Genomic DNA, 14786 nt, shown 5'->3' on the forward strand with positions numbered 1-14786 from the left:
GACAGGAGCTTTGGCTCGGTCATCGGGGTGCACGGTGGTGACAGGGAACCCTGGAGGGGGAGGTGCCACCCAGCAGCAGGCGGAGACGGTCAACCAGCCGTGGAAATGCTCGGTGTGGGGACCGGGCAGCACCCTGGGGAGGGAGCAGACCCACAGGAGTAAGGGGAGGAGTCTCCGCGGGAGGTAGACGTGGGTGTCACCAGCAAACAAACAGAAAACTAGGCCCGGGAATGCGAACGCCATCCAGGGAGCTCAGGAAACCAAGAGCAAGGAGGTTCCAGAGACAGATCCCGGGTCCGGGCATGTGAGAGGGGTCAGAGGGCGAGACAAACCGGTGCACCTTCCTGAGGCAGGTCTCAGGGGGCCCGGGAAGAGCTCAGTGAGGAGGGAGGAAGGGAGGGCTCAGGAAACGGGGCCACTGTGACCATCGACCGCTGTCCCTGCCACCCCGGGTCTCTGCACGTGCCACATGTCTACAGAACCGCCTGCGGCCAGAACCGCTTTCTATCTGCAAAATGTCACCCACTAGAGAGCCAGTGGTACAGACCTGCTTCTCTGAGGACCTCTGACAGGTGGGACCTCGGCCGGCCTGTCTCAGCCCCACGTGCTGGGGGGCAGGGGCGCATCTCCATCGCGGCCAGGCAGCTCACCTGGGTGGTACGCACCTCCTTAGCACCTCGTGTGCAGGACCTGCCCTGGGCTCCTGGCGCTGACTTACCTGGCGCTCTCAAAGGTGGCAGATGCTGTCTTTTCTACAGCCCCAAATCCAACTCCAACAGCAAGGCCCTCTGAAAGGAACACACAGAAGAAAACACGGCAGGTTAAGAATGATTTTCTGATCAGGAGCATCGCCATCACCACTGCCAGGTCAGACTGGGGCATAAACCAAGGTCTCCCCAACAGTGTGGGGTGGAGGTGGGGGCAAACCGGCCTGGTTTTGCATGGCCTGCAAACTAAAGATGGTTTAACATTTTTTAAGTTGTTTTAAAAAAATCAAATAGCATTTCATGACATGTGATAATTCCATGCCATTATGATTTTAGTATCTACAAATTAAGCTTTAATATCACACAGCCAGGCTCATCAGTTGATGAATTAACCTCAGAATTCATACTACTAAGCAGAGCCGAGTAGCTGTGACAGACACCAAATGTCCTGAAAACCTACACAGTTTACGATCTGGCCCTTCAACAGAGTGTGATGACAACCTGAACATGTGGGGCTTCTGCTTATGAGCTCATGTGACAAAAAGTCTCAGAGTCTCATGAGAGCCCAAGGATGTCATTGGAGACAAATTAGGTCCTCATAGTTGCAAAATGACTGCGCCCCTCCAGGCACTTCACCTAAATCCCAGGCAGGAAGAAAGTCAAAAAGGCCAAAGATTTTCTTTATTGAGGCTTTGTCGCCTGACTTGGGAAGGGAAGCCTTTTCTGGCAGGCCTCCACTTAAACCTCCTGGGGCAGAACAGAGACACGTGCCCACTGTGAATGAGACTGGCCCCAGGCCCAGAACACTAAGCCTCCATGACAGGTTCATGTGGGTCCCGATCTCTGCTCGGGCTGGGACTACCCTTCCTTTCCGTGCGCCACGGGAATAAACTGGGGCCTCGTCAGGAGGAGTGGGAGGGTGGCAGAAACACCGTCGCCAGAATGTGCTTTGGGATGACTGTCCTTCAAAGAGCATCCGGGCTCTCGAAGGCACCAGCTCGGTCTGGAGACAGCTGGGGTCAACTCCAGGCCGCGTGGCTCTCGTCCAGCCTGAAGCTGGAAGGTGGAGGCGGCGGTTTTCAAGCTGTGTCCAGTGGGGCTCACGGACTGGCCGAGGTCGCCCACCCTGCCTCTGGCCCCGTGGAGGGACGTGGGGTGGAGAAGGGCCCCAGCCCAGCTGGGACCGTGGGAGGAGCGGTGCAGCCTGAGGCACCCACTCTGACACCCCTGGGGCAGTGCATGGCTGCCCTCCACCCACCAGCAGGAGAACACCAGGGCCTGCCAGGTCCAGGTCCAGGCCCAGGCCCAGGCCTTCTCTTAAGGGCCAGAGGGGAACTCTCCCCCCCCCCCCCCGCTTTTTGGTCCTGGAGATTGAGCCCAGGGGTCTTAACCCCAAGCCACACCCCCAGCCCTATTTATTTTGAGACAGGGTCTGGCTAAGTTTCTCAGGGCCTTGCTAAGTTGCTGAGGCTGGCTTTGAACCTGCCTCAGCCTCCTGAGCCTCTGGGACTTCAGGTGTGTGGCACCACTGTACCCAGAAGAGGGGACTTTCTGATGACGAGGGAGGAGGGCAAAGCCTCCCGAGTGAGAGGGGCTTTTGGAGATTCAGTGTCTCTGACTGTTTCTGTCCTTGTGTCCTCTTCAGCTGGAGTGGCCTAGGACACCTGGAGGCGCAGGGGACAGGAAGGCTGCTTCCGACTGTCCCAGGTTAAGGAGAGAAAGCCCCCTGGAACCCAGACTGGGGCCAAAGGCCCCTGCCAAGGTGGCAAGGGCTCTTCTCGGCCTCGTTTTGACCTTTGTGCCCCATCTCCCCGGGGCCTTATGGGGTGACCAAAGGCTGCCTGGCTGCTGGTTGAGAATCTGGAACTCTGACTCCCCACCCAATGGCTTCCCAGGTTTCTTACAGCCGCCAACCCTGGGACGCAGAGTTCTAGGGCTGTAGAAGTGGTGGGCACCCCTGGGACCGGCTGGTGCGACATTCACAGTCACGTGATGGGTAGGGGCTTGTTTCTGAAGCCACAAGGCATCGGGGTTCCTGGACCCGTCCCAGCATACGTGGAGCATGTGAGAGCAGCCCAGAGAAGGGCCAACACTCTCTCAGCCACCCCCGAGGCAGGAGGAAGCCAGCCAGGTCAACATCGACAACAGCGACAGGCTCATCCAAGCTGAGGGTTTAAATCAAATTCAGTTTAATTTATCTTTAAGGGACCTGATGTCAACCCGTAATCACATCTGCCACCTGCTGAGCCCTCATTTGCCAATGTTTTCCTCTAGGGTGACGCTGGGTTCCAATCAGGTCTTGTTTTGAGATCACAGATGGCCGAGGGTTCTTGCCCTTGGGAATGCGGGGTGGGGTGTGACTTGGTGGCCTTTTGTGGGCCAGGCACCAGGTGGCACACCTTACACATGAACTGCAGGCAGGAACTGTCACCTCCCGGCTCTGGAGCATAGAGAAAGGTGCTGGGGAGCTGGCCCAAGAGCCAGGGGGGTTCTGATTCTGGGGTCCCAACTCTTCCAGAAATTCTCAGAATGGACACTACATAGAAGCCACATCCCAAGTGAGGTCTGGATACACTTTAATACTTCAAGATCTGCCTGGTGTTGGTGAAGCTGAATTCAGGGCAGGCTGGGGCAGCTGTCTGAGGGCTCGGCGGACTTCCCACTGATAGGGAACAGAAAGACACGAGTGGCGGGAACATGAGATTAAGGGAATGATTCCGTAAACGGGGCCCACAAGTTTTCTTTTTATAAAAAACCAACATACCTGCCGCCCTGCCTGGCTTACGTGAACAGGATATGTTACGTTCCTCAGCAAACTACCTGTTCTCTGCAAAGAGAAATGCAGGCCTGAAATGCTGCTCAGAACACCACTGACGCCCTGAAGCAGGGTGGAGGAGAATCCTTGTGACTTCACGCAGACCACACAGATCCCAGAACTAGGGAAACAAGGACAATTCCCCCTTCAACAAAAAATCTGTAAGGACAGGTTCCAATTAGAACCAGTCAGTACGGGCCAGAGTGACCGAGAGCTCTCATGCGCAGGGGGGACTTGAAAGTCTGAGGTCATTCTGCTGTCGGTCAAAAGTCAAGGTGGGCCTGGGCAGGACCCCCGTTTCCCTTTTCCTACCATTTCGTACTCATGCCTGCCACTCTGAGTGACTCGTCTGAGATCTTTCTGGTCTGAGTGAGAAAGGACAGCCACGGCTGGAGCTCTGACACAGCACCAGCGGGCAGGAGGCAGCCCCCTGGGTGCAGAGATGGCCACGCCTGCGGTCAGCAGGACGCAGAGTTAGAGGAGCCTAGGCTTTGGCCTCATGTCCTGCCTCCTCTGTTCAAAGGGCCTACTGTTTACAAACCTGCTGCTCTCCGCCTTGTTTTGCACCAACATGGCCAATGCCATGACCCACTCCCCAGGTAACAGAGGGTCTCTAGGTTCAAGATCTTCCCCAGGGAAGGTGTCAAAAGCCAGGGAGGGACTCAGGGCATTTCCTGACATCAAATGTGCATATCCCTCCTTTTGAGAAAATTTGCTATAAACAACAGCTGGTTGGCCTTTTGTTAAAGTTTTCCTGTAATTAGTCAATTTAATGTAAATGATAGTGTAGCCAGAGCAACAGAACCTAGGTTAATTAGCAGAATAACCCCAGGGAGTTGTTTAGCCTGTAGTCCAAGCACTTTGACACACAAATGCTCCCAACAGCTCCAGAAAGGATCTGCTCAAAGTGACACGGCTGAGGAGGGACGCAGCCAGACCTGACCCCATTCTGTTCCCCTCCCCCAAAGGTCCTTTGGTTGCTCAGCAGAGATACAGAACACATCGACCCTCTGAGTGCACTGTAACCTGTGCCAGGCCAACATCAGGGCACGGGCCATACATCCACATTCTGTGATTGTGTGCACAGGGGCGCCTCCTCCTGCCTGTCCTCCGCTGGCCCAGGGAAGGGAGCCTCCACCTGCTGCCTCTAAAGCCCAGGCTGACCTGGGAGGCGGCCACCCCAGGCTCCCCCTGGATGGAGCCAGGACAGGAGGAGGAAGAGGTAAAGGGGGAAGAGGGCACACGGGTCACCGAGCCCGGAGCTGGGAGTGGTACCTGGGAGCGATACCTGGGAGCCAAATGAATGAGGAGCTGAGACAAATCACACACACGGGGTGGACATAAATTGCAGGCTGGAGGCGGATGCTGAAGAACAACAGATGGGTAAGGACCCGCTGGGTGGAGGGTGGCAGAGATAAAATGCCGCCTGGTGCGCCTCCCCCAGGTGTTCCACCCAAAGTGCAAATGAGGAAGGTAATTAAGCCGAGAAGCCTCTGTGACTGGGACGTGGTTAATAAGCTGCTGCCCCTCCTCACAGCCACTGCCATCAGCTCTGGCACAGAGAGAGGTGGCACCTGGATTGGCAGCAGGAGGGCGTCTCCAGAACCTACTGCCGGTGAGCATGGATGCAGCCCGTCCAGCCCTCTCACAGGGCTTAGGGGGGACACACCTGCCTCCCGCCGCTGCACACCCCCTGCACCTCCAGCTCTCCAGCGCCTCCGTTATGGCAAAGAATGATGTCGAGACAGACCCAGGCTCAGATCCTGGTACCCAGGATGACGCTGCTGCGCTTCCAGGGTGTCTGTGCTGAGTGAGAGGTGCCGGCCATGCCCAGGGCAGAGCTTTTCCCTGCTGACATTCTGTTGTGGGGGGCGATCCTGGGCGTTGTAGGATGCTGGGCAGCATCCCTGCATTAACTCACTAGGCGCCAATAGCACCCTCTGCTCCATTTGTGACGATTAAATGTGTCTCTAGAAACTGCCCACTGTCCTCTGGGGGTGGGGAGACCCACAATCACTAAGACTCAGAGCCACTACCTAGAAACAGGGTTGGCCTTCCACCCACAATAGAAGTTCTCTTTTCCAAAAATTTAAGCAACTCCAGAACACACTCGCAGTTTAAGTAGGTGGTAGGAAAATACAGGTTTGCAAAGAAGCATTTTCTCCTTCAGTGGAATGCTAACAAGCTCTTTGGTTAAAGGCACGGGGAGGAGCTGGCATGTCTTTCTTGCCAGTCTCCGAAACACCAACATCCGTGCCATCTGGGCTTGGATGGATGTCCTAGCTCCTCTGGGCTGCTATAACAAAACACCATGACTGGGAGGCTTGCAACAGAAATGTGTTTCTCACAATCCTGGAGTTTGAGAAGCGAAAGATAGAGACGGTGCCCTGGTTATAGAAGGTGACTCCTTGCTGAGTCCCCATGTGGTAGGAATGGGGAGGGGGCCTCTCTGCAGCTTCTAATCTCAACCACAGATGCTCCATTCTCACCCCTAACCACCTCCCCACCGCCTCCTGACACCATCTCATTGGGGGTGAACCTCAGCATATGACCCCTGTCGGGACACAACATGTAGAGCACAGCACCTGGTGATCACGGGTGTTGATAACGGGGACAGGAGGGAAGGCCGTGCAGGGCAGTTGGAGAAGCACAGCCATCTGGTTCGGCTGCCCGCTGCTGGGGTAGACCAGCTCCCCCACAGCTGCACACGACAGCCTTCTCTCCAGCCCGGCGATGCTCCTGGGAATGGGCCCAGCAGGAGTGGGGCTTTAAAACAGAACACACCTGTCCCGGGTGGTCAGACCAGGGCTGAAGTGTGTGGGCTGCCATCTCCCTTGATCTGGGCTCTAAAAGGTCTCACTGCAGCTCACCAATGCACTCCCTCGATGGCTTTCCCATCGGGGACTCCTGCTAGACTCGCGGCTTATTAAAAGCTCAGGGTCTCCCTCGTGTGCTGCTGCGAGGTCCCAGACCTCTGTCCTGTGCCCGCACCAGTGTTGGCATACATGTTCACGGATGTCCCTAAGTCCTCCTGTGTTGTGCTGTTCATGCCCCAGCTGGGCCTCTGGTTGAAGACCTCATGATGTCAGTTCTGGAACTCATGGCCAACAGCAGCCTAGGAAACGTCAATAGAAAGGCCACACAGGAAACAAGGGCGCTGCTGACTTTTCCTGCTTGATTTAAAAATACAAAGACGGCAGCAAAGATCCCGCAGAGGCTTAATACCTACCCAACACAGCTAACCACCACCCACCACCACCACCACCACCCACAGACCCCAGGGGTGAGACATGATGTGAACTGGAGGGGCTTAGTCACTGCCATCTCCACTGGGGACAGAGTAAGAGACAATGATTGAAACTGCAGCCAGAGTTTCAAGGAAAAGGAATTATCCTGAGGGAGGATGGCTTTGAAACACCTGATTAAATCACTGGAGGAAGGACAAGCGCATCCTTCCCTGTGTAGGAAAGGGTCTCGGGGGAGGTGGGCTACTCTGCCTGGGAAGGACAGTGACAGGAAGAGAAGGTGGGTTAAGGATGGAGGAGGTGGCCTCACAAGGTCCCTACCAGCCAGATGATGCTTTAGCACTAAACATGGGCTCAGTGCTAGGAGTGAGTCCCGACAAAGCCTCGTTAGAAGATAGAAAAATAACCAGGCTGGGCATCTGTTGCAGGGGCCTGGGAACAAGGGATGTCCATCCCCAGTTGCATCAGGAGCTCCCCACAGTGCTGGGGGTCTTGCCTTTGACTGCTCCTCTGTTCCTGCCTGCCTGGGAACTGGCACGAGGCTTGGGGTGGGGCGTGGGCAGGGTGCTAGGTAAGAGGGCAGGGTGCTAGGTAAGAGGGCAGGGTGGCATGGTACAACGGTAGGGGCTTCCTGGCTCCTGTGAGTTTACTGGGAGGATCCACAAGCCTGGCCAAGGCTCATCATGGTGCGACCAGCTGAGGCTCATCATGGTGCGGCCAGCCGAGCCTTCTGCAGAGCCTGTCTGCCTAGTGATAAGCTGATAACCCTCCTGGCCAGTCTCTGGCCCCAGATGTCTAGCAGGAAGGGAACCAGGAAGGCACAGGACTCTGATCAGATTACACGTTTATTAACCAGAATGTTCGCAGAACCAGCTGTGGAGCCTGGGGAAGGATGGACAAAGGACAGATATGATGCTCTAAGGGCTAATTTTCTTGATTCCGTTTTCTAGTGTGCATAACTAGCCCTGCTATTCCTGCTGGACAAAGGTAAGTGTTGGGAGAGAGAGAGTTGATTTCCAGGAAAGCTGAATTTAACTCAAATTCTTATCCATAAAGTTTTTTTTTTTTTTTTTTTTTTTATTAAGGGTCTTACTAAGTTGCTGAGGCTGGCTTTGAACCCATGATCCTCCTGCCTCAGCCTCCCGAGCTGCTGGGGTTACAGGTGTGCTCCACCACGCCTGACATGAAGTTACACCTTAAAGTTGATTAAGAGATGCCGCTAGCTGGAGGTTCTCTAACATAAACCTCCCTATAATTAAAACAACCACTTCCCCATTACTATTTGCAAGTATGTCTTTCCAGCACATTCTATTGTCTCTTGGTGGGCCCCACTTACACTGTGATGGACCCTGAAAATGTCACCCTCCTCTTCCTGCTGCCTACCAGGACTGAGTCCAGCTCCAGTAGAACACGGGGAAGGAGGCATCTCATGTGTATGGAGGAGAACAGAGACAGCCACATCTTAAAACAGGGAGGGAGACCATGACACACCCACGTAAGGGAGTCAGTCCCAATTTGCTCTTGTTGGTAAGACCAGACACACATGGGACCAGATCCCTGTGGTCCCATGAGCACAAGGGCGAGAATCCTTCTGCTCCTACAGAAAGGACTGCCCTCTCCCACCACCCAGCCCTGCCCATGCCAGACTCTCACCTTTGGCCAAGCCCCTTCAAGGTGGGCCACGAGTGCCCACACCTGGGCTTGCCCTGGATCTATGGGAGTAAGGCTGCTGGCCCAGGTGTGAGCAGGCAGGGCACCATGATTCTGCTCCCTGAGCCTGTCTGCCCCGTGGAGCCCAGGGCCCTCCTTAGTGGTAGGGTCTAGGGACTGACCGGAAGGCAGGAGCAGGTCGAGTGAGTTCTGACTGGGGAACTGCAGAGGAGGAACCAGGGTGGAAGTCACAGAAAACTCACGTTCCCCTCTGTCCTGCCAGCATGGGTTATGGTGAAATCTGTGTGCTCTGAGCGTCCTACCCAGGATGCGCTCCCAGGAACTCTCAGTGGTGGCTCTCAATCAACCCTGCCACAAAGACTCCTGACTTCGGAATCAGAGCCAGACCAATCACAGCACCACCATGTTTCTCTCCTCCCTTCCAATGGCCATGGCCCCCGGGAGCCAAGGGCTACTGGGTCTGTGGGCAGGGCTGTGTTCTGGGGAACCTGGTAAGTTAGCAACAACGCGCTTTGGGGGTTAGAGGGTGCTGGCAGCCTGACCCCCTCTGCAGATGCGAGGAGGCAGTGAGTAGTGAGGTTAGAATGGATTGCTGCTCCCCAGACAAGCATGCCCCGTGGTAAGTGGGTCTCAGGCAGCCCAGGGAGGTGGGCTCTCTGGTCTCTGAGGAGCTGGAGTTGCAGATGGAGGTCTTGCTAAGCACTGTGCCCAACCCAGTCGATGGGAAAGCTGTCCCAGGCCCCGCCCGCACACCAAGGGCCCTGGCACTCGGACCCAGGCTCTGGGAGCCCAGCCTCTTCTCTGGGGCATGGAAAGGAAGCCTAGGAGCTCTTCTCCAAGGGAGGGCTGCGGGGTGCCTAGGGCCACCACAAGCCAGAGAGCAGATGAGTCTGCCCTCCACCTGCACCCCCTGGGGGCCAAGAGCCATTTAGGGAAACATCCTGCCCATAGGCTATTTTTTCAGCCCTAGGGACGGGGATGGGACAGTGGCTGATCCTCTCTTCCTCCCCTGATTTCAGGTGCTGCAGGCTGGGTCCCCGGCTGGACAGGCAGCCTCGCCAGGTGACTTGGTCACACGTGCAGGTGTGCACGGTGGTGGCCCTGGCCTCCCCTTACCCACCCCCCCGCCCCCGTTTCTGTAATTCTCTTGGTTGTGAGCACCTAAAGAAAATGGGAAGAAAGGGTTTTTTTCTTAACCTCTTTAGAGGACTGTGAACCAGATTAGACGCTGGCAGCTCTTTCAGGGTGATGAATAACCCAGGGTGCAGGCTCATTTATCACTCTGTGTGTTTGACTCCCACCAAAGCAGGTCTAGAATCCGGGCAGGAAGGATTCTGAGGCCTCAGACCCCTCTTCTCTGCGGCTAGCCGAGGGCAGGCAGCACCCCACGACGTGGGTGTCGGCTGGGGGCTCCCCCTTGCCCCAGCAGGTCAACAGGAAGACAGGAGCGGCCTGCCTTCTCCAGCTGACTCCAGCAAGTGGGGTGCCAGGAGGTAGGTGGCGGCCTGCCACTCCTCAGGGTGTCCCCAGGGGGCCCTGGCCACGCTGCTCACGCCAAGGGGAGTCTGGCGTCACTCAGGTTGGAGAGAGAACTGACGGGCACAGAAAGGAGGGAGACGGCCCTGATGTATTCAAAGGGTGGAGACAGAGGACAGCTCTCTGGGCAGCTCCAAACGCCCAGCCGACAGGAAGGAGAGGTGCAAACTCGGAAGGCCGGGCGTCCTGCACAAGCCTGTGAGCTCTGAGCAGCCTTGGGGTGCACCATGTGCACCATTTAATTCAGTCCTCTCAACAGCCCTGGGACACGGCTCTGGGTCAGCCCTGTGGGGGACAGGGGCCTGGTCCCCGCACCCTGCTAGGCTCTCTGTTCTGCCTGCCACCCTCCCTGGGGACCTCCCCTGCTCAGACCCTTCCCAGCACTGTCACCACCTCCAGGGCTGTTATCTCATACATCGGGACACCTTTCTCCCATTGATCTTCTTCTAGGACTTCAGGCACGTAAAAGCACCTCATTTTAGATTCTCAGTATGAAACCAAAAAATGGCTTAGCCTTTAAAAACCACCCAACTTTTAGACTAAAGCCATCTACCTATCCTTGGCAAATATCAACCAACCAACCAACCAACTGTAAAGGTAAAATTTCTAAGCTGCAAAATCCTAAGTTAAAGTTAAAGTCAAAGTGTAAAAGACTAGGGCATTGTAAAGCTTCTAGATTACAAGGCCTGGGCTAAAAAGTAAAAGACCATTGTTAGAATTTAAATAGTCTATTGTTACCATTTCCCTGCCATCCCCGGAACCTGTAATCTTTGTGAAGTTGTTAGAACAATGCGAGAGCTGCCCAGTAAATATCTCCATTGATTCCCTGGTTGTTTAATAGCTAAGGGTTCCAGGTAGCATGGCACGTAGAGCATATAGGCCCCAGAACCAATCAGTTTGAATGTGTACCCCACTTAGAAGTGACCAATCACCCCTGCCCAAACTGTTCCCACCAATGAATGGACTAATCATGTATTAGAGTTGTTGTTCAATTTTCCCGAGCCTCATGATGATTTGTTCTGATGTATGCAAAGCCCCCCACCCTCTCCAAAAAGTGTACTTAAGCTCTGCTTGACCTCTGCTCTGGGCTCTGGGCTGCTCTCCCTTCTTGAGTGAGCACAGAGCCCCAACGCGTTGGAACGGATCCCTAATAAAAATCCCCCTTGCCATTGCATGAAGCTAGTCTCGTGTGGTCTCTCCTTCTCCGACGCTTCGCCGGACCCTTACACAATCAACCAAAAAGTGTGCGCAAAAAAACCTGGAGGAATAAAATTCCCTAATCCAGCTCTCCATCCCGAGTTCTCCCAAGAGGTAAAGTTGGCTTTCTGTTTTTTCCTAACAGTTTCTGACTTTCAGTTCTCTGATGAATACCATTGTAAGTTGTTAAAACAACATTTTTTTCTTTTTTCTTTTTTTTGTTAATATGATTGAACCCAGGGCATTATACATACAAGGCAAGCACTCTACCACTGGGCTACACCCCACACCCTGTCGCCCTTTAAAAATTTTACATAGAGACAGCCTCACTAAGTTGTCCGGGCTGGCCTCCACTTGCGACCCTCCTGCTTTAGCCCCCGCATCCCTGGTGTGCACCATCATGCACCATCACAGCCACATGCTGTTTTTTAATTCATCAGTATTCAGAGAGAGTTGATGACACTACTCTCTCCTCTCTAGGACTTTCATCTGTTAAGCCCTTCTAAACACTGAGCGAAACAGCCCACCTTCTTCCTACCCCTGCTTTTCCCCCTCCTGTCACTCGTCAAGTTACAGCACTGGATACTGTTCTGTGGAAACACTTCATCTCTGCTTTACCCAGACCAACTCAGTTCCAAATTAGAAGTGAATTTACAACAGTGGGGTGATGACCTATTCTTGTTTACGTAGCCAGTTTGTAGATGAAGAAAAACAAAACGCCCGAGACTCTTCCCCCAGTCCCCAGGACCAAGGCCCGGGGACTCTTTCTTGACACATTCGGCACTCTTGACATCCTGGGTCCTAATCCTCCCTCCCTTCCTTCTTATTACTTTTAAACATCACAGAAGACTGACCCTGTGACCCGTCCTAAGTGTGCAGTCAGTGGCCTTCAGTAACCCACACCCCTGTGTGGCCATCACCCCCCCCCATCTCCAAGAAGACCCTTTAACCGACCCGTCAAACCCCAACTCTCCCCAGCCCTGGTCACTCTGGCTCTTCCCTCTGCATCTGTGACTCTGGCCACTTGGGAGCCTCGGGTAGGAGCCACCTGTCCTGTTGTGTGATGTCACCCTCCTGGCACATGACCTGCCCCTTGCTGTGTTCCTCCTCCATTCCATGAGCTCCTTAAGCCCCTGTGGAATGCGTGGGCGACAGACCTCTGAATTCATATATAAAAATAAGTCTGATTTTTAAATGCAGTTAAACTACATAGTTTAACTGGATATAAAAGTCTAGGCCCCAAATTACCTCTCCTTAACATCTCCAGGCTTTGTCCCCTTGTACCCTGGTGTCTAGCTGTTGCTGAGAAATCTGATGGTTAACTGATGCTCGCTTCCTTGCAGTTGAACCGACTTCTGTCTCTGGAAGCCCTTAAGCTTTCTCCCCCCTGACATGGAGTTTTGAAGCTCAGCAAGACAAGCGGCCTCTTCTCCATTCCTACTGCTCAGCGTCAGGGGGGCCTTTACCTCCGCGAGGCTGTTCTTCTTCAGCTTAGGGGAACTTCCCCGTGTTCCTGTCACTGTATTTTACATCTTTATGTCCTGTCTAGGAACCAGAGGATTCTAGTTAATGTTCCAAATAACCAGCTTGGCCTTTCTTCTAGAACATTCTAGTCTAGGAGACTCACAACATCTGATCTCAAATCAGACTAGAGCTGGGGTAACAAAAACGGGATGGTACTGACATCAAAGTAGACACGAGACCAACGGAATAGAACAGAAGCACAGAGACGAACCCACATACTTACAGTCACCTGATACTTGACAAAGGTGCCAAAATGTATGTTGGAGAAAAGACAGCCTTCTAAACAAATGGTGCTGGGGAAAAATGGACGTCCGCATGTAAAAGAATGAAAACTAGATCCCTGTGTCTCACCCTGCACAAAAGTCAATTAAAGTAGATCAGAGACTTAGGAATTCAACCAGAAACTGCAACCGCTAAAAGAAAACACAGGGTCAACACACCATGACTTTGGTGAAGACGCTGCCTTCTTAACAAGACCCCTAAAGCTCAAGAAATAAAGCCAAGAATCAATAAGTGGATGCGTCAAGTTAAGGAAATGATTCAGAGTGTGAAGAAAGAATAGGAGGAAACCCACAGAATGGGAGGAAATCTTTGCTAGCTACTCCTCTGACAGGTGATTAATCTCCAGAATATATAAAGAACTCAAAAGCTTAACACTAAAAGCACAAATAATCCAATTAATAAGTGGGCAAAAGACATTTCTCAAAAGAAGAAATGTGAATGGCCAACAAATACATGAAGAGAATATTCAGCATGTCTAGCAACCAGGGAAATGCAAATCCAAGCTACACTAAGATTCATCTCACTCCAGTCAGAACGGCAATCACCAAGAACACAAAGGATAATAAATACCGGCAAGGCTAGGAGGGAAAAGGTCCACTCACACTTGTTGGTGAGACTGCCAATTAGTACAACCAGTCTGGAAAGAAGTGTGGAGATTCCTCAAAAAAATAGGAATGGAGCCACCATATGACCCAGCTATCCCACCCCTTGGCAATTTATCCAAAAGTTCTAGAATTAGCATACTATGGTAAGATAGCCACATCAATGTTTATGGCAGCACAATTCACAATAGTCAAATTATGGAACCAGCCCAGATCCCCATTCACAGAGGCACACATTAAGAGAATGTGGTGTGTTTGTGTGTGTGTGTGTGTGTGTGTGTGTGTGTGTAATGGGGTTCTACTCAGCCATAAAGAAAAATGAAATTATGGCACTTGTTAGTAAATGGATGAAAATGGAGAATATTATGCTAAGTGAAATACGCCAGACTCCTCGGAAAATGAAGGGTTGAATGTTTTCTCTCATGTGCAAAAGTTAAAGCAAAATAAGGGGGAAAAGGCACAGGAGGGGAGAAATGATTAAGTTACAGGGAAGACCAGGGAGTAGAACAAAGAGGTCACAAAGGAGAGAGGAGGAATGGGAAATGGGAGGACATGCAGGATGAATTTAATAAAATCATGCTACATGCATATAGAAATATACCACAGTGAATCCTACCTTTTTGTATATTTAGAAGGCAAGAAATAAACATGTGAAAGAGTAAAAGGAAGATCAGTAGAGTATGGGAAGGAGAATAGGGGGAAGGAGAAGGAAAGATGGGGGAGGAACAGGGACCAAAGTGGAGTACCTCAAATTCCATGCATGTGTGATAGTTGTCAAAATGAGCCCAACTACTGTGTGTAACTATAATGGCCTAGTAAAGTCAACTTTGGCAATTACAGCATTAATTTTCAAGAATTCATTCGTAAACTCACTCATACATTTTCTGATTATCCCTTTTTCATCACTGTCAGTTCTTTGTGGGTATAATCAATACACAATCCCTTGAAGATTAGGCTGAATTCTTGAGAATTTTTAGTCTTTTCCTCTTGTCTCCTGGGTTACTTGTTCCCGGAACAGGCTGTCCTTTTGACTTTTATCAGTTCTTTTCTATTCTCTAGGCTCCCCTTAGTGTCTGATAATCCATCACTTTTGGAGCAAGTTCATAGACACAAGGCAAGGTCGCTGAGGTAGGTAAAAGGACGACTTCTGCAGCCATACAAGTCAGTTTCCCCGGGAGGCCTCTGTGATAAATCTAAACTTTCATTT

General features: G+C 52.5%; 1 protein-coding gene across 6 annotated transcripts in view; it reads right to left on the bottom strand.

Annotated features, from left to right (window-relative positions):
- The window catches only part of SLC39A11 (solute carrier family 39 member 11), a 406238-nt gene that overhangs the window by 61446 nt on the left and 330006 nt on the right, over window positions 1–14786 (bottom strand). For all 6 annotated transcript variants that reach the window (XM_081271048.1, XM_081271051.1, XM_081271050.1 and 3 more), the window contains one exon: window positions 719–788. In XM_081271048.1, coding sequence (XP_081127174.1) covers window positions 719–788 — 70 coding nt within the window. The remainder of the gene's footprint in view (window positions 1–718; window positions 789–14786) is intronic.

This window comes from Spermophilus citellus (assembly GCF_964194105.1).
Source record: "Spermophilus citellus genome assembly, chromosome: 17".
NCBI classification, from domain to species: domain Eukaryota; kingdom Metazoa; phylum Chordata; class Mammalia; order Rodentia; family Sciuridae; genus Spermophilus; species Spermophilus citellus.